Consider the following 24,252-nt stretch of genomic DNA (forward strand, 5'->3'; position numbering starts at 1 on the left):
ATCATTGGATGGGTTCATGACTTCTCTTAGTCAAGGTAACATGTGGCAGCTGTCGGGTGGCAGGTCAATGTCAGGTTAGTAGATGGTCATGTGATGTGGAGGGAAGTCGTGGACCCCTCCACGATTTAGCTTTAAATTGTGGAGCGGGTATACGTGTTATGTGCTTACTCAAGACTCGTGGACCCGGCCCACGATTACACTATCCTATTTTTGTCAAAATTTTCAACTCTAACCCTATTTTTATCACTTGCATCATAAAATTGTTATTTATGTGAAAATTCGCGAACCAAAAATTTTCCAATAAAATGAAAAATAATAATAATAATAAAGGACTGGACTGAAGTCGGGTTATTTTTTTTTTGCTCTGGGAGGGAGAATTAAAAGGGGGAAAAACAGATAGAGAATGACGTTTAAGCAAACTCGCCGTCAACGGCAGCGCGTCAGATTTGTTAGTTTATTTCCTGGCCGCGGTGCGAAACGACTGTGCAAATTCTCCGAGTACGCGGCATGAACGCGACTCATGAAACACGGTCCATACAAAGTCAGCTTAACCTTTACGCAAGGGGCTTAGATTCTAAACCGGCTCCATTCCTCGTGCTCTCCTTCTCTTGAACGGCTACAGATATAGGCTCGGCTGACATTTGATTCCCTCCAAAACTGAGCACAAATGGAGAATTCTGGACCTCCGGCAGCGGTTTACGGCTTCAGGGATCGCAGACCAGAAGCTCTGGGGGACTTCCGAATCCTCCCCGACGAAGTCATCAATACCATCTTAGAGAATCTCACTCCTCGAGATGTCTCTCGCCTTGCTTGTGTTAGCAGGTCAAACGACTATTTCTCTGCCAATTGAATTGTGATTCATGCACTTTTCAATCTCTGGATCATTTCTTATTGCAAACAATCTGAAATTGAATTTGGTTTCGCATAGTTCGTATAACATTCGTTGTAAAATGAGAGCCAGTTGTTAAAAGTGGTCGAATGGTATAAGTTGTGGTCTGGTATTCTCTTTGGAGTTCTGTATCATATTACATCGTCGATACGGAATTTTGGATGCAAATTGGTGTGGAGAATACGTTACTATCTAAATTTTTGAACGAGTAATTTGAAATAAGATATTAGGTTTATCTGGGTTGTACATACTTTTTTAGGAGAGATGCATGCGTGTGCTCTTTGAATGCTCGTTAACATCTGTTTCCTTTGTAATGCAGTGTTATGTACATTTTATGCAATGAGGAACCACTCTGGATGAGTCTATGCCTTAACAGTGTAAAAGGTCCATTACAATACAAAGGCTCCTGGAAGGGAACAACACTCCATTTGTATGTTTAAACAAAACAAACTTTTGCTGATAGCTTGCTCTACTGATTTTCCTCTGAATATTTTATTCTTTCGGAATTGCCCTTGATTGTCTTGTTCTCGCAACATTCATCTTTCTTCGTTTTTAGTTGAGATTCTTTAGTCATTTTTATTTTCTACAAAGATTTTATTCTATGTCTCATTGTTTCTCATCTTCCTTTTTCATCTTCACTGCAGAGAAAATGTTCCTCGTGGATATGAAGAACAATGTAGAAAGCAATTACAGTTTAATGGTAATGGTTATTTTGCTTAAGTGAATTTTTATTCTCTTTGGGGGATTTTTCTTTTTTTCTATGATATTAGGAATTTTGTTCTGAGGTGCCTTCTACTTATTATTGGCAACTTGTCTTGGGCAGGTTTCAATTCAATATTCTTATACCGAAGATTTTACCGGTGCCATACTACACTGGATGGATTTTATATGGATGCTGGCAATGTGGAAAGGAAAAATGATATTTCTTTGGAAGAATTTCAAAATGAGTTCGATGGGAAAAAACCAGTATGTTTACTTAGTTGATATCGTAGCATGCCCTATCATCTTATCCGAGCTAGATTAAATGTGAAAAAAATTGATTATTTAAGCCTTGTGATTCAAATGGCCATTGCACCTCTTTAATTTTGTTGGTTCCATTTTTAACTTCTTCCCTTTCCCTTGGGTGGGTAATTTAACTCATCTAAATTGAGGTGGATAATGACCTGACCTCAACCTCCTTCGTGTGTTTTAAACAATAACTGTTATTTAATTTTGTATTTCAATCATGTTCCTGGCCTAACATTTTATCTTCTAGATGCAATAGTCATCTTTGACACTTAATTTGTGGTGCGTATGAAACAGAAACACTTATTTGGGTAATGTTGTCTAATATTAACATGTATAGATATTGGGCACTCTTAACATTATGCACTTCGTTGGGACTTGTGTTAGTTGAGATCCTTTTAGTCATTTTATTTTCTAACAATACTTACACTGATGAACGACAAGTTCTTCGTTGGCATTCCTTTACCCTAATCTTTATGCCATCTGCTTGAGTTGTTGCAATACAGTGGCAACTTCGTGGAATACAGAACCTTTCTTTTTGTAAATGATAAAGAGAGAAAACATCTCATAGGTGATGAGGTTCTAGATTGGTTTTCTTTAATGGGCAGCGAATGCTTCTCCCTTTCAGATCTAAATGACTTATGGTTCTAGCTCTTGCGGTCCCTTTTCTCTTCGGGACTTTTTTCTGCTGTAAATCTCCATTCCAATCTCCAACTTCCAAGATCTTAGTTCCTCAAAAAATGTTCTAGATCATTATCTACGATCTATGGTTTGGAAGAATAACTACCTAACAAAGGAAAATATTTATTTGGGAAATTTCCTTGAGAGTATCAACACTTTTGAAAATTACAAAGAACAATCCATGCATGGTCTTTTCTCAAATTGATGCATCATTTTTAGAAAAGGCTGAAGAATCTCAAGAACCAGCTATCTATTCACTGTGATCAAGCAACCAAATTCTGGAACTGGTCCTGTGTACTGGATTGCAACTGTGCCAATCAATATTTTCTCCACTTTAATCAGCCTTTCATGAAGAAGGCAGACGTTCTGGCTCAATTTTATTACAGGCTTCTTAGTTTTCCTTAGGAGAAGAAAGAGATGATTGTGTTATATTTTTTGGACAATGTTCTTTTTCTAATTGCTTTTGGGAGTAGACAAAGGGTGAGTTTGAGATGCCTTTCGAAAAAAATGTTTCTCAGTAAAATATATTTTTTTATAGACACTTTTGGAAGAATATTTAAATTTTTAATCTAAAAGAACTTTAAGTGTTTTCTATTTGTGATTAGATTTCTCAACTACTTGTAGTTATTGAAAATAGAAAATAGTGCTTTTAATTGGTTAAAGTACTTTTTTAAATTTGATCGGATCTTTAGAAGGAACACACTTTTAGTCCTCCATAATCACTTCAAAAGGCATACCAAACACGCACTAAGTAAATCCTTTGTAACTACTCTCTTTATGATATTTTTGATATTTGGAAGACCTTCTTGTAACTTAGCTGCAGGATCCCTTTTTTTCTCTTTTGTGCATCTTATTATTGTAAATGACAATGAAATGATATATTTTTATTAAAAAAGGTAGGAAATGTATACTATTTCGAAACCATTAGTTTTTGACATGGTAGATTATACTCCTACAAGTTTGATTTGAAATCAACTCTTACCATTCTCAAAACTAGTCCCAAGGATTGTTAAATATCAAATCACAGCAATGCCATTGAATACTTAAGAGGGGGTTAAATTACCAATAAACTCCAAGGCTTAAGCTAATAGGTTCATGTTCGATCTTTTTATATATTCTTCTTAACATTCCCATCCACATGTGGACTTGTGGATTAGAGAGGAAATGACATTATAGCGGTCAAACAAGACTTTTTGTTTTGATGCAACACTAACTACCTCTAAAGTAAAGTTTATGCTAATAGGTTAAATATATTTAATGTTTTAATATGAACTTCTAACAGTTGAAATATAAATTTCTTGGAGTTTGAAATTTCATTACCATCTTAGCTACTCCAGGTTTGTTCTTCATTCTGCTTGCCTTCTGGATTTAATGCATTTATTATCCTACCACTACGAGTATTCCCTTTTTCAGGATATTCTTCAACCAACCCGGTTGGTTTAATGTTTTTGTTCACTTCTGTTATCCCGCTTTCCCCATTCCAGATTAAATACAAATTAGATCTATGTTGCTACCTTTTCTGGTACCTTGGATTTTTCCTGAAGTAATTACAATATATAATTGAACTTGAACTACAATCCTGGAAAGAAAAATTAGATAGGGGCTTTTTAGAAACAAGACAAATATTGAGAATAAAGGATGGAAGAGAATAAGACATTCAATTCAAGAACTAAAGTCAACGCATTTCATTAAATAAGATTAGTAATGAATTACATTACATAGTATAAGCTTTTGAGTTGGTTAAGACAGCCTCTATCATGTCATCAAATGAAAAGAAAAAGTATTCACTCTAGCTTTCAAATAAGATTGACTTGAGAACTACTTTTGTTTCCTTCTCTTCTATTATTTCCTGCTACACTTTCGTTTTCATAATTGCTTTGCTTTTGATGCCTTTCTGTTAAATTTCATTTGTTAAGTTTCTTCTATAAAAACAATGATGAAAGTAAGGAGCTTTGATCAAGAACTACTTTTTAATCTTTATATCCTTTGGGGTTTTCTTTGTGGAGATATGTGATGCGACCTAGCATTTGAAGGATGTAACTCCGAGCTTTCTTGAAACAAAGAAAATACTTTTTTATTATCCAAAAACCTCATTCTCTATTTATAAAGGATGTAAATCCTCAAATTAAGTGAAAACTAGTTACTACAAAACACCTAATTAATGAACAAAATAAAATAGAAAGTTCCAAATTTATCCTTGATCCTATTATACTAAATCAATAGGTTTTTGTATATGGTTAGTATGTGGTTTAAGTCAATCTCATGGGCTGTTTATGGCAGATTATACTTTCTGGCTTGGTTGATACTTGGCCAGCTCGGCGTACATGGTCAGTTGACTATCTATCACAAAAATATGGAGATACTGCATTCAAAATCTCTCAAAGGAGTACTAAGAAGATCTCAATGAAATTTAAGGATTATGCAGCATACATGCAACTTCAGCACGATGAGGATCCTTTGTATATATTTGATGACAAGGTAGTCCACAGAGATGGTAATAATATCTATACGTTGTTCGCTTTTTTCTATTTTAACTCCGTATAAGTTTAGAACATTTTTTTTCCATATTTTTTCTGCAGTTTGGGGAAGCTGCACCAGATTTATTAAAAGACTATGACGTGCCTCATCTATTTCAAGAAGATCTTTTTGATGTATTGGATGAAGATAAACGACCTCCCTTCAGATGGCTTATCATTGGCCCTGAGAGGTCTGGTGCATCTTGGCATGTTGATCCAGCGCTTACAAGTGCCTGGAATACCCTTTTATGTGGTCGTAAGAGGTATAAATCCTGAGCTATAGCTACTTCAGAGAAGCACTAGTGTTCTGTTAGTAATGCAACATTTTTCTTAATATATAAAGATCTGCCACTGCTTAAAGGTTATTCTATGTATGCATATTTTGGATGAAACCATGAGTCATGACCATATGATATTATAGAAGTTCAATATTTGGCTTAGGTGGTAAGCTCATTCTATATATACATATTATGGATGATTTGTTGTCCATATCATATTATTGGGCAATATAATGTTGAGTTCATTCTAAATGTGCACGTTCTGGACAAAACTATGGCATATTATATTGTAAAATTTGAATATTTGCAACTTCAATGTGGTGGATTAGGGATACGTCCTCAAATGGCAGAATGACTAGAAGCATGAAGGGTATCAATAGTCTGATTGACGATCTTCTTGTTGATATTTCTTTCAATAATGTGGCATCCCCTTAGTCAAATGGAAATATCTCCCTTGTGTGGGATTTTAGATTTGTGGTGTAGGCCAGGATTTGTTTCTACCAGTGGGAAGTGACCTCTGTCTTCTACAACTTTGACCATTTTTCTATACCCTTTAGCTTTGAATATATGGTTGGAGCCCAAAGATCTTCCCTTTGTTGACTTTTGCAGGCTCTTTTTTGTTTGTCTTTGTGTTTTTTCATTCTTTCTCTAAAAATTTGGTTATATTTAAAATAAACAAATAAAAAATAAAATCAGACAAGACCTTGTCAAGGTGTGTTGATAAGGAGGTATGGACATTGGGCAGCCGTGGCAGGGATTTCTCTCTTGATTTTGAAATATTGAGCGATTGGTAGGATGGAAATGAGAGGTCATTATTCCTGGCACTAGGGGACTCCCTTCTGAAATTTATTGATAGTTTTGACTTCAATGCTTTAGTAGCAGAATCCCTGTCCTCGGCTACCTTCTTTGGATCGGAGGTCTGTGGTAGAGCTTGTGGAATTCCAATAATTTTGGAGATTGATTCATGCTCAAGTCTAGAAACATAGGTACTGCTATTCGCATAGCTGTCAACAGTTCGATGCTAACTTGCCTTTTCTTTTGGTCAATAATGTGTTAAGAAAGGATAACTTGTTACGAACTCTCTTTCATTCTTAACAGGAGTGCATGGCTCATACATTACCTATCACCAATTATGTTTCTTATGTTTAGAATATTATCGTGATATCTGATCAAAGATATAAAATTTCTGAATCTTGTATATGCACGTGGAAACTTATTTTCATTAATTTAGAAATTAATCCATACAAAGCAGTATAACAATGTTTGAACAGGTGGGCCTTGTACCCTCCAGGTAAGGTGCCTCTAGGTGTAACAGTCCATGTTAGCGAGGAAGATGGTGATGTCAATATTGAAACCCCATCTTCACTGCAGGTATATTGTCCTAAGTTGGTTTCCTTATGTTTTGTCATAATTTCACATTTTACATTGGTGGCTGAAAGTCCCTGGGCCCTTTTTTTATATTTAATTTCATCAATGAAATCTTCCAAAACAAAAAGACAAATATTACATTTTACTTTGGGCTAGTGCGTGTGCGTGTTGTGTTTTCTTTTCTGATAACAACTTTGGGCTATTATGCATATAGTGGTGGCTCGACTTTTATCCGCTTCTTGCTGATGAAGATAAGCCTATTGAATGCACCCAACTTCCAGGAGAGACAATCTATGTTCCAAGTGGTTGGTGGCACTGTGTCCTTAATCTAGAGTCAACAATTGCTATCACACAGAATTTTGTTAATGTCAGCAACTTTGAATTTGTATGCTTCGATATGGCACCTGGTTATCGTCACAAGGGAGTTTGTCGTGTTGGATTCCTTGCTCTTGATGGAAATGGATTGGAAGAAGCTGAAACTCATATTCCCTGTGATAAGGGTAGTTTGAGTACTTTTGACCTTGAAAGGAAAGAGAAAAGGATCAAGGTGCACAAATGTGAAGATGATACAACTGATAAAAATTCAATAAGTGGTGCCTCTAAATTCTATAGTTTGTGGAAGCAAGGTTTTTCTTATGATATAAATTTCTTGGCCTCATTTCTGGACAAGGAAAGAGATCACTATAATTCTCCGTGGAGCCCAGGCAATTGCATTGGACAGCGGGAATTGAGGGAATGGTTATCCAAGCTCTGGTATGAGAAACCAGCAATCAGAGAGTTAATATGGAAGGTACATATCTTTTGTGGCTCGTCACCATTCATAATGATAAGTATCATTTTTCTGTTACATACAGTAAGAAACTATCTTGCAATTAAATTGGCTTGGTTGGTTACGCAAGCTGTAGGAGATCCAACATTAATGGCCTTTATTTCTTTCCTACCCACCCGTGAGTTTATTATGCGAGGGTTTTCAATTCACATGTGGAATTTCTTATTGAATATGAACCTTGTTGGACACCGAACATTCTTATAAGGGTGTCTCTTAATCGAAGGGAAAACCCAACTTTCCTAGGGTAAATTTTTTTTTAAGATCCTCCATCTGAAGGGATTTTTTTCTCTTTCCTTTTATTCTTATGTTAGTTTATTAAACGTCATGGATAAACCAAGCACTTGTTACCATTTTATTTCTCACACCCTAAGTAGTTTATATTCTGATGTTTTACTTGTTCACATTACCCTTAACTCCTTTTGCAAGCAAACTATGATAATAATTGTTAGATGATATAATATTAAATTTACCTTCACCCACGAGCTTAAAATTTTGGGTCAATTGGTGATTTAACATGGTACCGATCAGGTGGTGCAAAGAGACTACGTTTAAACCTGCAATGTTATTTCCTTTCCAATTAGTATTGATTTTCACTTGTTGAGTCTTCTACATATTCCAATCTCACAAGTGAGGAGGAGTGTTAGATGATATAATATTAAATTTACCTTCCCCTATTAACTTAACAATAACATAGTTGAGATTCTTAGAGGTTTTCATTGGTCTTGGGAAGTTCTAGGAAAATCGAGTGGTGGCCTCTAAGGCCTTTTGTAATTATCAGTCGGACTAATTTCTTTTTATTTTTGGGATTGGAAGCCCTTTTTATATGTTCGGGCTCCTTTCATGTGGTTTTTTTTTTTTTACTTTTGGTATTTCCTTGTATAGCTTTTCATTTTTCTTGGTGAAGGTTTGGTTTCTTAAATAAAATATGTATATAGTTGAGCTTTAACTTGAGATCTAAGAAGCACAGATACTTCTAATTGTGCAGAAAATCAGTATCAGATACAGATATGTGATTTGAAGTATTTGATTTTTTTAATTTCTTTTTTTAATTTTCAGATACACGTATATGCTTCCAGATATGTGAAGGAGATACGTTGGAACATATATTTTTTTTCAAATTTAAGCCCAACCACTTAAAAAGGGCAACCCACGACCCATTTTATTTAAATGCGTGTTTTAGTGTGATTTTAAAATCATCATAATCACTTTTTTCATTTTTAAAATCACTCGAAAACACACTTTTAATTACTCAAAATCAAGTTTTCAATTTTATACTTTTAAATGCAATTTTCATATTATCAAAATTAGTTTTGAAGGATTAAACATGTTCACGGTGATTTTGAAAATGACAAAAGTGATTTTAACCATTTTAAAATAACTCCCAAACATAAAAGTCCACTTAAATCGAGCAATCCAAAACAAAATAAATTAAAAATGATAAAAACATACAAAGTTAAAAGAAATAACCCGAAACACAATTAAATCTTCATTCTTCTCCTCTCTCTCTCTCTAAATCATGATTTATACCCCCTTCATCCTCAACTTCATTCTTCAATCTTCATCCTCTACTTCTTTCCTACCGTCTGCTCTAGTCGCCCAACCACCACTCAACATTATTGGATTTTTTTTCAAGTTTTCGTTCTCTTCTTGAATCTATTTTAATCTAATTTAAAATAAGTATTATAACAATTAATTAGGCATTATCCTATATATACACACACATATATAATAACGTATCTTCAACTTATCCATATCTTAGTTTTTTAGAAATTAGTGTATTGTCGTGTCGTGTCGTATCCGAATCTGTTCTGTGCTTCTTAGCTTGAGATCTCTGACCATAATGTTAATTAAATTTTTACTGATCACATTTCTAAACAGTTGAAAGGATAATTTAGAATGACTTCATTTAATTTATTCTTAACAACTTATAAGTTATCAATTACTTTGAAATGTCTCAGGGAGCATGTCTTGCCATAAATGCGGGAAAATGGTTAGAATGCCTAGAAGAAATTTGTGCCTTTCATGATATGTCTCCTCCCTCTGATGATGAGCGGCTTCCTGTTGGCACTGGTAGTAATCCTGTAAGTGTTCTGAACTTTTGACTACCCTGAGTATCTGTACCTTTTCTTTTAAGGAATCATTTTGTTGTCTTGCCGCCTCCTTGAAATGTTGACATATTGGCTGAGTTAGTGATCTTCAATTTCTTGTTTGGTTTTTGGTTTGGCCGTTTGTATGCTGCTAATGGAAGTTAGTTGTAACTTCTATTTTCTCAGTGAATTCTTTTTAATTTTCTTTGTCTTCCTCCCCCATTTAAAAAAAAAAGGAAAAAAGAAGAAGAAGAAGAAGAAGAAGACAAGTCGAACAATATATTTGAAACGCAGTGTAATCAATATCACAATATCATGTGCACCTTTTCGATCATAAATGTATACTTCTATGAATGTAAAAAGACAAAGGGGAAAATTGTTTTAAGAAAATAAGAACAAGAAGTGAGAAGGAGAAAAATTAAACTAGCATTATAAAAGACTAGCAACAACTAACAACGTAAGAAGTAGTTGCATTTTCTTGGTCTTTGATTATTGTAGACCGAGATATCTTTTGTAATCTCCCTCCTTAGGTTGGGTTGCCTTTATGTATCTTCTTTTTCTTTTTTAACAAGAAACAGACTTTTCATCTACATGAATGAAAGGATAAAACGTTCCAGATACCAACTTGTAAAGGAGTGAAATCAAAAACGAAAACAAAGAAACTTAAGAAAAGTGAATGAAGCCTCAAGGCAACCCAATTAATAATAATAAAAAAAAATCATTAGGGGAATAAGACTCACATAAATTAGGAAGTGAACATTGTTGAGTCAGTGTCGATAATAAGGCACCCCAATTAATACAAATATCTTCATCTTCTTTATTTCATGAAAATTTTGTTTCTTATCTAAAATAAAAGAAATATATCCAGAAGCCTTGGGGATTGCATCAGTGTTAATAAATAAGGACATCAATAATCTTATTATTTTGTTGTCTGTTCTGATATATACGTGTGTGTGTGTGTGTATATATGTTTGTTCTGACTGGAACCAACGCCAGAGATGGCAAACATCCCAGCTTTTCCTAAGCAACTTTCCTTTCCCTTGAAAAGTATGGGTGCTAAAGCATATCCCGGTAAAACCCAAGTACACTGATTAAGGGCTATGCTGGTGCTTGAAACTTAATAAAATTTAAGCAGAAAGAAACGAGTGGTCATTGGTCTTCTGAATTCACTTTGTGCAGAATAATGAGTATACCGTTGAGGATTAAGGCATGAAAGGCATTTCTATCATGATTACAATCATAGGAACTTTTCATTCTGTGAACCATCAACCAAACAAAGAATCTCACTTTCTTGAGTACATGTAGTTTCCAAATCCTTCTAAACAGGAAGCTGGTTTTCAGCCTCATCATTGGGCTGGCCCGGCCCTAAAAAGTGAAGGCTCAAGCTCGACCAAACCCAAGCCCAAGCCCAAGGGCCTAAGGCATTGTTTGAGCTTGGATTGGGTCGGCCCAACCTTCACTAGCCTATCCCATGGCCCAACCCTTGGGCTTGGCTCTTTGGATCAAAGTTCGGGTCGAGCTTGGGTTGAAATCGACCCAGCCCATAGAATTAGTCCATTGAATATTAATTATTATTTTTTTTTATCATTTTGTTGCAGTTATTTAATATTAATTGCTTATTTAATTATTTTTTAGAAAAGGAAAAAAGAAAACAAATGTAACAAATCCTTCCTCAATGAAACTCAATTATTTAATTATCTAAAAACATATATATTTTTTAGATTTTCTTAAGGAAATGTTATTAAAATTGTATTTTATTAAATTTATTTTATATTTTTATTACTTCTTCTAGACAAAATTATTGATATTATGAGGTTTTATTTAGTGTTTAATTGTCTTAAAAAGTTTTATTGATTTTTAACCTTTTTTAAAAAAATGCATGTTTACTAAAAACGACGATATATCTCACTATATTTTTTTAAAAAAATGAAAAAATATTTGATGAAAAAGGAAGAGTAAAGAGAGAAAAAGGGCACACACAGAATTACGTGGAAAATCCTAGTACATGGAGAAAAAACCACGGTATGAAGTTTTTCTTATTAGAATTGATACACTAGATACACAGAGGTTGTACATTTAAATAGAAAAGTAGTAAACCCTAGAGTACAGTAAAAAGCCATAAATACCCCTAGGGCTTAAACCCTACTTTCAACACTCCCTCTCAAGTTGGGGCGTAAATATTGGTGAGGTCCAACTTGCTAATACATGAGTCAAAAGTCTATCTGGGAAGCCCTTTTGTAAGAACATCTGCTATCTATTGACTGGAAGGAATATAGGGAATACAAATGTTGTCACTGTTAAGTCTCTCCTTGATGAAATGCCTATCAATCTCCAAATGCTTCGTTCTGTCATGCTGTACTGGGTTGTTTGCGATACTTATTGCGGCCTTGTTATCACAATAGAGTTTCATTGGACAGTCACTATCTGATCAAGATCAGTAGGACCTTTTTCAACCAAATTTCCTCACATATCCCCAAACTCATGGCCCGGTATTCTGCCTCGGCACTGCTTCTGGCAACAACACCTTGTTTCTTACTCCTCCAAGTAACAAGGTTACCCCACATGAAGGTACAGTACCCAGATGTCGACTTTTTGTCTATCACAGAACCTACCCAATCAACATCCGTGTATTCCTTGATACACCGTTTGTCAGACTAACTGAACATCAACCCTTTGCTGGGAGCGGTTTTTAAATATCTCAGGATGCGCTCACTGCTCTCATATGTTCTTCGTAAGGAGATTGCATAAACTGACTGACTACACTGACAACATAAGATATGCCTGGTTTGGTATGAGAAAGATAAATTAATTTTCCAACAAGCCGCTGATATCTCTCCTTGTTGACAGGAACACTGTTAGTTAGGTTACTGAGTTTAGCATTAGCTTCCACTAGAATATCCACTGGTTTACAGACTGTCATACTTGTCTCCTTAACAAAGTGTATTTTCGTTGAGAAACTGAAATCCCTTTCGACCAAGCCACTTCCATTTCGAGAAAGTACCTTAATTTTTTTAGGTCCTTAATTTCAAATTCCTCAGCCATTTTTCTTTTTGACCAGTCAATTTTTGAAGTATCGTCACCTGAAATGACAATGTCATCTACATACACAATCAAAACTGCAATTTTTCCTGATGCTGACTCTTCATAAAGAGGGTGTGATGTGAATGTCCCTGACTGTACCCTTGTGATTTTACGAAGGTAGCGAATTTGCCAAACTAGGCTCTTGGAGACTGTTTCAATCCATACAGGGACTTCCTCAGCTTACATCTTGTTCCTTAACAAAGTGTATTTTCGTTGAGAAACTGAAATCCCTTTCGACCAAGCCACTTCCATTTCGAGAAAGTACCTTAATTTTTTTAGGTCCTTAATTTCAAATTCCTCAGCCATTTTTCTTTTTGACCAGTCAATTTTTGAAGTATCGTCACCTGAAATGACAATGTCATCTACATACACAATCAAAACTGCAATTTTCCTGATGCTGACTCTTCATAAAAAGGGTGTGATGTGAATGTCCCTACTGACCCTTGTGATTTTACGAAGGTAGCGAATTTGCCAAACTAGGCTCTTGGAGACTGTTTCAATCCATACAGGGACTTCCTCAGCTTACATACTCGGTGATTGAACTGTTTCTTGAACCCTGGGGGAGGACTCATGTAAACCTCTTCTTCCAATTCTCTATTAAGAAAGGCATTCTTCATATCAAATTGGTAGAGAGGCCAGTCTTTGTTAACCGCAATTGAGAGAAGAACACAGACAGTGTTTAACTTTGCTATCGGGGAGAAAGTCTCAGAGTAATCTACCTCGAAGGTTTGAGTAAAGCCTCTGGTAACCAATCTTGCCTTGTATCTGTCAATCGTTCCATCAAGCTTGTATTTAACGGTGAACACCCATTTGCACCCAGCCGCTTGTGCCCATCTAGAAGAATAATCTGGTCCCAAGTATTGTTTATTTCAAGTGCTCTCATTTCCTCCATAACTGCAATTCTCCATTCAGGAATCTCCATTGCTGCATGTATACTGCTCGGTATCGTAACTGTGTCTAGGCTTGTAGTAAGGGCCCGGAACTCGAAAGATAGGTTGCTGTAAGATAAATAATTCTACAGTGGATACTTCGTGCAGAATCTCATACCTTTACTCAAGGCAATAGGGAGATCAAGAGAGGCATCATGGTTTTTCTTCTCACCTGGTTCTCCACTGCACTCAGCCTTTTGCTCATGGGTCTTATCTTCCAAGGGATCTTTCTCACCTTCAACAATGTTATTTGCTGGAATAGGTCTTTCACAACTGTCATCACATGTATCAATAGCATCCTCAGTACAATCGTCGATACTATCACTGTTTTCTCTTTCTTTACTTACATCATCTTCAACACAAGCATCATTTTCAACACAGATGTTACTATTATCAGGGGTAAGATTACTAATACTTGGAACTGGCATCGATTTTGACTCATGAACTGGAGCCGGAGAGGTAACAGGCGACACCATTTCCTTTATGAGATTCCTCCTATAGTATGTGATCCATAGGACTTGTTCAGTAGGAAGAATAGGTTCATTGATACTTATGTCGTCGGTAGTTATGCCAAGAACAGGTTCAGGTAGTAAAACTGACGAACTTTGACCCCAATTAGTCTCTTCATTAGTACTCTCCTCCTGAAGATGACTAATGGGAAAGAAGGGTTGATCTTCAAGAAAGGTCACATCCATTGAGACGAAATATTTTCATGAGGAAGGATGGTAACATTTGTACCCCCGTTGATGGAGAGGGTACCCCATGAAGACATTTCTGAGCACGGGGGGTAAACTTGGTACGATTAGGACCATGGGTATGGACAAACACAACACACCTAAATACCCGAAGTGGAACATCAGGGATAAGCCGATTATCGGGCTATGACTCCTTGAAACAATGTAAGGGGGTTTGAAATTTCAAGACCCGAGAGAGCATGTTTATCAAATGAGTTGCTATTAAAATAGCATTTCCCCATAAATAGGACGGAAGTGAAGTTGACAACATAAAAGAGCGAGCAACCTCGACAAGGTGACGGTTTTTCCGTTCGGCTACCCTATTTTGTTGAGGAGTATATGCATACGAACTTTGATGGACAATGCCTTTAGAGACTAAAAATTCCCGAAATGAGTTATTAAAAACTCCCGACCATTATCACTTCGAAGGATAGCGATTTTTGTGTTCAACTGGGGTTCTATAGAATTGTAGAACTGTTGAAAAACCAACGTGACTTCAAACTTGTCGGTGAGAAGAAAAACCCAAGTTAATCTAGTGTGGTCATCAATGAAGGTTACAAACTAGCGTTTGCCATTGGTGATAGTAATAGACATCGCTATGGAAGAGGGTGAATGGTTTGGAAGGCTTATATGACTGAGGTTTTAGTGAGACACGAGGTTGTTTAGCCCGAATACACACGTCATAAGTCAATTTAGAGAGATTAACATTGTGAAACAGATGGGAAAATAAATATTTCATATAATGAAAACTAGGATGTCCAAGACGTTAATGCCACAACATATAATCAGTTTCAGAAGTAGAAAAACATGATGAAAGTAAACTAGTCCTATCACATATCCTAGAAGAACCATCTTCAGTAAGGAAATAGAGCCCCCTATCATGCCGGGCAATGCCAATCATCGTTCTCGAGTTTAGGTCCTGAAAAACAACAGCATCAGGTGAGAACGTAACACGACATTTCAAATCTCTTGTAATCTTGCTAATAGATAATAGATTATAAGAAATTTTAGGAACATGTAGCACATCTTGTAGAATCAAACACTCAAAAAGGGAGAGAAATGGCCTTTCCGAGCCACAGGAGCAAAGGACCCATCAGTGATTTTGATTCTTTCATTTCTGGCACTTGGATAGTACGAAATAAACTGGTCGGAGGAGCCAGTTAAGTGATCTGTAGCCCTTGAATCTAAAATCCACAGCTTGCTACCAGTTATACTAACAAGGCTAAAAGATTGAGTAGTACCTGATTGGGCGATCGCGCTCACACTTACTGCACTGGAGCTAGTCTGGTTGGTTTCCTGATTCTGAGGTTGAGGACCTCCGGTTGCGGATTCACTTGCCAGTGCTCATCCAGAACCTGATTGACGTCGTTTACCATTAGGTGGACGACCATGCAACTTCAAGCACTGGTCTTTGGTGTGCTAGGGCTTCTTGTAGTGTTCACAAACTAGAGTTGGCTTGCTGTTTTGTTTGTTATTGACAGGACCCAATGTTTTAAATGCAGCAGAGTCAGTTGGCGAAACCAGCGTACTATTCATAGTGCTAGACCGATCTTCCTCAAGGCGGATTTCGGAACACACTTCCATCAGGGACGGTATTGGCCGATATCCCAGTATTCGACTCTGTACTGCGTCAAATTTAGAATTCAGCCCCGCAAGAAAGTCATAGACTCGGTCGGTTTCCTCATCCTCGTAATGTAAGACTCCCCCACACAAACAATTCCAGACCATCTCATGCCAGAGAATAGACAACTTGTTGAAGTAAGTTGTAACGTCCATCATTCCCTGCTTGCATTCATGGACTTGTTTGTGTAAAGTATAGAGCTGGGAAGCATTCTGTCATTTGGAGTGCAGCTTCTGGACAGCCTCCCAAATGTCTCACGTAGTGGCAGCATACAGTAGGGGTTTTCCAATTTGAGGTTCCATACTACCTACCAAAATAGACCGAACCCTCTCCCTTCCATATACGTCCTTGAGGATTACCCGGTCTCGGTTTCGGTATTTCGCTCATTAGATATCTAAATTTATGACGACCCTCGAGGGCCATTTTAATGGATTGAGACCATGAAAAGTAGATATGACCATTTAATTTCTCCCTTACAAAAAAACCTGCAGAATTTCCCATTGCCCTAGAAAATAAATTTGCTGAAGATAAGGCAAGGAAAGAAGTTACCGAATTTCCAGAGTAAATAGGTGGATTTGGAGGGAGGTCTGACTGGACATTTGAGGTCATTCCTAGTGCTTCTCCAAGAGCAGCAATCCGCTGCTGAACATACTCGTTCTGCTATTTAATCTGGAGTTGGTGTTGAGTAAATTGGTCTTGGATTGTACTTCCTTGACCCTGATGATGAGACGATGACTCCCCAATCTCGAATCCACCAAACATAGGAAATGGCTGACCTCGGCTACTATTCAAATCCGACTGGAATGGAGGACTGCCATTGGTCGGTGTGAGGTGGCAACCGCTGATTGGGTCGACTCCAAACTGGTTCGGTTGGTGGCAGTCGTGGCTCGGATCAGTTCTGATAGAATCAAGGGCTACGTCGGTTGGGACCGGGAACCGTGGCTGGGTCCAACCCGCTGGAGCATGCGTGCGGGCTGGAGGTCGATAGTTGACAGGGATCACGTCGATGGAGTCGCGCTGGCTAGAGAACGTCAATCGAGTGGGCTGCACGGGCAGGTTCACGCTGATCTGGGGTTGGGTCGTGCCGATTCGGGCTGGTGGTGCGCCGATCGGCTGCTAGATGTTGATCCTCGAGGTCCGTGGCTGTTGCGTGGCTTGGGTCGCGCCGTGGGTTTTGGCTCTGGTCAGCTGGTCATTTCGGTAGAGGTGTGAAAGGGTCATCTGAAAATTCCATTCTATGGCATTTTGCACGATAATGGCTATATCTGTGCTATTGTTGTCGATTACTGGCAATTGTGATTCTCTTGTTGGGTTTTCCTCAATGGTGGCCAGGGTTTTGTCTCCATGCTCTAATACCATGATAAAAAAGGAAGAGTAAAGAAAGAAAAAGGGCATACACAGAATTACGTGGAAAACCCTAGTACAAGGAGAAAAACCACTGTATGAAGTTTTTCTTATTAGAATTAATACACTGGATACACAGAGGCTGTACGTTTAAATAGAAAAGTAATAAATCGTAGAGTATAGTAAAAAGACATAAATACCACTAGGGCTTAAACCCTACTTTCAACAATACTTTTTTAATATATAAAATATAATATATGAAAAACTATACATATTCATACATATTTGGGTTGGTCCAAAGATAAGTTTATTAGGCCGGCCCATCCAATATGGCTCAAACGGGTCGGCCGATGGGCTAGTCCGACTATCAAAATAGTGATCCATATCCAATCTAATGAATAAATGGGTTGGGCTCAGTCAAACGTTGACTTTGGGCCATGCTTGGATCGAGTCTGGATTGGGCTTATGATGGCTTTTGGGCTTCGAGCCCATTGATGAAGCTAAGTTGGTTTGGACAAGAGTTCAATGAAATCAGAGAGGAAAAAAACAATTTAATGGAAGAGTCTGAGGGGTCCAAATCTAAACTCTGGATTCACAGGCAAGTGACAATGGAGAATGGCACTCTGAATAAGTCTTTTAAAAGACAACTGAGCCAAATCCCCCCTCAATTTGTTGTCAATCTAAGTGTTGTGGCTAGTACAACATGAATGTAACGATAAATTTAAATGTAGCAGATAGTGACGATAGATTAAATATTCAGACACTGAACCTTAGGCCGTCTATTTTAAAATTTAAGATATGTATGATCCCATTTTTGTGTTACCACTACATATTGTGAATCATGATTATTAGAGGCTGGTTATTGCAAGTGCAGCATTCTACTTGGAATATAATCAAACTGGGGTGATTACTCATAAGAACTAATGGTGTTTCTACTCTAATTAGTTGACTCTTCACTTTTGGGTATTAAATTTCTAGCCCATTACACTATGCTACTGTGCAAATTGTGTTAAACTAATGTTGTTTTTTGAGAGGATGAAGTTCCTTTAAATTTTTTCGTCACTTTTTCTCGGTCTCTAGGTTTATCTCATGAATGATCGTGTAGTAAAGATATATATTGAAGAAGGTGTTGAAGCCTCACTGTACAGTTTAGGCACTGAGGTAGGCATTGTACTTTCATTTTTATCATAAAATATTATGTATTATCCATCCAACTTCTGTGCTGCATACTTCACAGCTCGAGTTCTATAATCTACTATGTAAAGGGAATTCTCCACTGAAAAATCACATCCCTGAAGTCTTAGCATCTGGGATTCTTTACCTTGAAAATGGAGCTTATAAAATTGTACCTTGGGATGGAAAAAAAATTCCAGATGTGATTGCCAAGTGCAACCTCCTTCCAGAGATTGACCAAGCAAATGATTCCCCTTTTGGTGTATGGAGCAAGAAACATTATGAATTCAGAAAAGCTGGCCTACCAATGTATGAACCAATGGATTCTGCTGAACCGATCAATATATGGCCATATATCATTACAAAGCGATGCAGAGGGAAGATGTTTGCTCAACTGTAAGATCTTCAACTACTTGTTTAAGTTTAAATTCTCATCTTATTTTTTAAATGATACACGTTCATTGGTCTTTAATTATTGTTGGAATTTGTGCAGGAGAGATTCCTTATCATGGGATGATGCTTTAAACTTAGCTTCCTTTTTGGGAGAGCAGTTGCGCAATCTTCATCTCTTACCTCATCCACCTTTTAATAGTGCAATTTCATCAACTAGCTATACATTTGAGGCTATTCCTGATGGCTCGAAAATTTCTCCCAAGTTGGATGTTTTAATTAAAACTTTAAATAAGAAGAGGAAGGGCATTTCAGATCACGTGAAGAAATGGTATGTCTCCTCCTATCACTTGAATGGTTTGTTTACATTCTCTATTCATTGGCAGTCAAACATTGATCTAACGGCGAATTTAAAGTTTTCAAGTGTGATTGATGACTGGTCCTTAAATGTGACCATGTGATCATACTGAATGGCCCTTAAAATGTGATTTCCATGCTCTTGAACTTGAGTAGGGATCAATTAGATGTTTTTATTTTGGAGCTCTTGAGATCACCCACTCGAGATGTATCCGTTCTTTCTCATTTCTTCAAAGAATCTGATAGGAACTTTATATATTTAGAACACTTCCAATGGAGGACTACAGTCACTATCGTCTTAGTTGTGAGAATCTGATAGGAACTTTATATATTTAGAACACTTCCAGTGGAGGACTACAGTCACTACAGTCTTAGTTGCTATCACAATTCTAAAGGGAAAAAAATCCATCTTTACACTCAAACACTACTAGAAAGAATGATCATGATGCAAAACGGCCTCTGTCCCTCCCCATTACCAAGAATCCTGAATGATCCCATCAAAATAGTGAAACAGAAATATCTGCTCAAGTACTAGTAGAAAGCCCTCTCCTTTTTATCTTTCTAACATAAGTTTTCATAATTGGTGGCCTGCAGTAGCAAAACTCTTCCCATTGACGGATTAGCATTATATCTCTCAACTGTATGATTGTATGGTTTAAGTCGTGGCACCTCTATATTATATCCATACCTTTTTAATGTTAGAATATTTGTATGCAATGAAGCATTCTAACATGCCATGAAAAGATATAATGTCCCCCTGAACCAGTCATTTAAATTTTGCAGGGGAAGTTCTATTCCGAGATCACTGGTTGAGAAAGTTGACGAATATTTACCAGATGACATGGCAAAGCTGTTTGATACAATTGAGGTTTGCTTTTTCGTAGTTTTTCTGGTGATGTGAGGGGTTTTTTATTTTTACTCTTTGGACAAGGAAATTGTATTGATAGAAATATCAACTGTTCTTGGGAGTCGGAAGATGAAATATCCCCCACCACCACAGAGTAGTAATATTAAGAGTAAATGCTCACTTTGGCTTGAGTAAAAAGAATGACTTTAATTGAAGTTTAAAAGTTAAAATATTGAAAAGAGAAACAAGACTTTAGAACTACATCCAGATGGAAACATGGATGAGAATCAAGTTCCAGTATACTTGTCATCTTCTCAAAGCTCATAAAAATAATTCTCTGTTTTCTTTCGAGCCAAAAATCAAATATAAGAAAACCCAGCAAGTGTATGGTAGCATTTAGGCCTTAGCTTTTCCTTTGAAGAAGTGTTTTTTGAGAACTTGCTCCATGATGGTTTGGTCCTTGTGTGGTCACGCCATCCCCATTTGACACTAAAGAAAATTCTTGGTCTTTGATATAGTTGTTGCAATGCACGCTTCAAGGGGTTTATGAGATGACCAAAATTTGAATTCTTTTAAGAGGTTGGTTTTTCCGAAGAGCTAAACCCCAATAACCTTTGCTACACCATGTTCGTATAATGCACAAAACTAGAGAGTCTCCACTTATGGCCATCCACCACTGGAGTCTCTACTATCCATTCCTGATCCCTGATAGAGAAGCATATAATTTCAGTCCTCTTCGAGATCATTTTATACATAAGGGAATGACCCTCTCTGGGTACAAAATAACATGTTACCAATAATCCAATAACTAAACAATCCTCGATGAAATAAATAAAATGAAAAGGCCAGTGGATTGGCATATGCCGTCATAAATTAAGGGATAAAAACCTCAGGAAGAGAGGAGCTGTCGGAAGAGAGTTGAACATGACCTGGGTCATTTACAGTCAACTGTTTGTCAAAATCCTATGCTATTTAATTTTGTGTTAGTACTATCTACAGCTTTTGATGATTTTTATTTGATTTCAGGATGACAATGACCTGAAAGGCTGCATGGGTTTATCGTGGATTCATTCTGATATCATGGATGATAATATTCAAATGAAGCCATGTTTAGTTAAACCGTGCTTAGGTGGAAATGCTGGAGATAATAACCTGCCTTCCAATGGCTGGAATGACATTGAAGAGAGTGAATCTTGGTGCCCGAGTTACATTCTTGATTTTAGCAATTTGTCTATAGGTTTGGTTTTCTTTTCTCCAGTAACGTTACATGGTTCATTAATATAATATGGCTGTGAAATAGTTTCATGCCTTTGTAATTTACATTTTTTTTTCCCATTTTATTTTGGATTTGATCAATGCATGGATCATGACATTAGAAATCCCACGTTTTTTCTTTTTAAAAGTGTAACATCGGTCTTAGAGCCAAAGGTCTACCTAAAGCTCCGAGACTCACGACACTGATTGTTCCGCACCCCTTCACTAGCATTCTTTTCTTCCCTTTAAGCATGCTTGAAATGAGGCACCTCTTTAAATTCTTTCAGTGGTTTGAAAGTCACTAAAGAATGAAACAACTCATGTATATAAGACAATGACAAAAATCATTTATTTTTCTTTTGCAGATGATCCAATCTGTGACTTGATTCCTTTATACCTTGATGTATTTAGAGGAAACGAAAATCTTCTTCAGCAGTTTCTGGAAAGCTATAAACTTCCTCTGGCAAGATCACAAAATTTTGATTCTGGTGACAAATTACACAGACATTCATATCGTATCATGTAAGTCAATGGATGTATTTACAATGCACATAGGTTGATCTTGTCTCTCCCCTTCTTGTGGTGTTTGCAGACATTTTAATTGTAGTGTTGGATTCAACAGCTCACTAATGTTCACAATCAAATTTAATTATATCTACATTTTAGCCAAATAAGTAAAAGAAATAGGAAGCTTGATACGTTAAGGTGTCATGAAAAGTTGCCTTAATTTTAAGTCTCAACTGTTCTCATCCGGTAGACCTCCATGGCATGACAATAGTGGTAAACCATATGAGTACTATTGAGGAACAAATGAGGTCATGGGATGTGAACAGCCAACATAAATTTGTTAATATACATGGGTGAATACGTTGTGAGTGTTTTCTTTTGCTCACCAGAAATGAGGAAAATAACAAGTTAGCAAATGGAAACTTGATTTTGAGCAACTGTGTTTACTTTGAGTTCTATAAGAGTACTAATTAGGGGATATATGAGTTAGATTAGTATTATATTAGTAAGGGCATAGGGGCAATTAGCTAGAGGTGCCGTAGTTAAAAATAAAGGGTGTTAGGGACCTTAAAAGGGTGGTAGGATTTTGGTAGTGTCCATTGTAGGACTTGGGAGAGAGGTTGCCTTCTTGGGAGGCTGTTATATTATAATTTCTTCACTGATATTGCAATATAATTATCCTTAATATTTTTTTGTATTTTCTGTGTTTGGGTACCTAATAAGTTCCCCCTTCATGCCACCATCTGCTTGATGCTATGATTTACCTTGTTTTCAACCACTGTACTCTACAGCTGGTTTTGAGTCTTTTGGTCATTGTGCATAAAGAAAATATGTAGTCAATGTAAGTCTAAAGTCTATAAAATTTTTAGTGGCTTAATTTTTCGTTGGATAGAGAAAAGACCTCGACTTGCCAGTCATATAGCAAGGTCTAAAGCGTTTCTGTTTATTCCGGTTTGTACTACCTATTTTCTCACCTCCTTTTTCTTGAATTGCTCAATATTGGTTAAACCTGGATAACATACAATCTTTGAGCGGAAAATAGTGGGAAAGTGAAAGAGGGGGGTGGTTATTGTTGCTGGCTCCACAATACGCACCTCCCCACCACCACGAGAGAGAGAGAGAGAGAGAGAGTGTGAGAGAAAAGAGGGGGGGGGGGGGCACCAAAGTAACTATGGTTCACAAGGTTGAAGTTTTAGTATCTGTCGTCTGACATCAATGAATTACTTCAATAGCTTGTTTGCAGTTGAAAGTAAGTAATGGGTGTGATTGCGATCATTTATCTGTAGGTGCTATTGCATCTTGCATGAAGAGGATATCTTGGGTGCCATGTCCAGCATATGGAAGGAACTGAAAACGGCCAAGTCTTGGGAAGAAATTGAGCTAGCAGTATGGGGAAGATTAAATAGCTACAAGGGTCTTGCATGAACCTTTTGTGCATTTGAGAGCTGAAGTTACAGGATTGACCTGCACATATGCAAAGATCGGATACACAGACGGAGGCGATAAATTGTCATCAATAAAGTATGGGATACATAACTGGATATGATAGCATTTTCATCTTGGATATTTTTCTTTTCTTTTCTTTGCTTTTCTTTTCTTTTTTAAATTTATTATTTAAATGTTGTAAATTTGTTTTATTAAAGAATAAAGCGAACGTTTACTTGTACAAAATGTGAAATTGAATATATTAATATTCAATCGTCTTAACAATTATTCACATCGGATATGATCTATCTTTTATATTTTTAATCGAATAGGTTTTTGGATAGTTGGATGGTTTTATTTATCATGATCTACTTTTTAGGTTTATAAGTAACTCTAATCAAGTAGCACTGGATTATGGTATTTAATCTTTCTAAGAGTACTACCCTCATCTCCCTCCTTCAAACTTTTGTCCTTGTTCATTCATTTTTTCTTTTTATGCAAAACTCTTATAAGGATAGTCGTATTGTGAACTAAATGCTTCATTCCTCTTTCACTTTAGCGATGGTAGAATAAAACAACAGAAAAGAAAGCCATGCATTCATCAATGAGACCACAATGCAACAGCTGAAACAATATCGTCTAAGTGAAGAGGGTGACTTCCATAGAAATTCTATTATCATTCTAACACCTGCTCTATAGTTCCTCTTTCTAAGTCCAATTACAAATTAGAAAAAATAAAATTATTAAACCATGAATAAGTATATAAAGTATAGCGGGGCAATTTGAATATCTTAGGCTATAATTATTGCTTCACAATTAAAATTGCTGCAGTTGTAATAGTTTTTTTTTATTTTTTATAATTCACACAATATTGTTAACTAGTCTTAAAAGTATATTGAAGTAAATCCTTAATGATGTATACGTTGCATAAATGTAT

At 36.7% G+C, this 24,252-nt stretch overlaps 1 protein-coding gene across 1 annotated transcript; it reads left to right on the forward strand.

Annotated features, from left to right (window-relative positions):
- The first annotated feature begins 378 nt into the window (after positions 1–378).
- On the forward strand, positions 379–23,611 carry LOC120076839 (F-box protein At1g78280). The gene is made up of 16 exons (XM_039030782.1): positions 379–822; positions 1,209–1,319; positions 1,534–1,589; positions 1,713–1,855; positions 4,856–5,053; positions 5,155–5,354; positions 6,641–6,740; positions 6,952–7,527; positions 9,525–9,647; positions 18,443–18,523; positions 18,600–18,931; positions 19,029–19,256; positions 20,066–20,150; positions 21,156–21,366; positions 21,749–21,905; positions 23,177–23,611. Exons 1-16 carry the CDS (start codon positions 668–670, stop codon positions 23,313–23,315), a joined length of 2,895 nt encoding a protein of 964 aa, XP_038886710.1. The 5' UTR covers positions 379–667; the 3' UTR covers positions 23,316–23,611.
- The last annotated feature ends 641 nt before the right edge of the window (positions 23,612–24,252 follow it).

Source organism: Benincasa hispida, chromosome 4 (genome assembly GCF_009727055.1).
Source record: "Benincasa hispida cultivar B227 chromosome 4, ASM972705v1, whole genome shotgun sequence".
NCBI classification, from domain to species: Eukaryota; Viridiplantae; Streptophyta; class Magnoliopsida; order Cucurbitales; family Cucurbitaceae; genus Benincasa; species Benincasa hispida.

Coding starts and splice junctions, on each gene's coding strand:
- LOC120076839 (XM_039030782.1), top strand. CDS start 668: ATGGAGAATTCTGGACCTCCGGCAGCGGTTTACGGCTTCAGGGATCGC. Junction 5,355..6,640: donor CTTTTATGTGGTCGTAAGAG/GTATAAATCCTG, acceptor ATGTTTGAACAG/GTGGGCCTTGTACCCTCCAG. Junction 18,524..18,599: donor TGTACAGTTTAGGCACTGAG/GTAGGCATTGTA, acceptor CATACTTCACAG/CTCGAGTTCTATAATCTACT.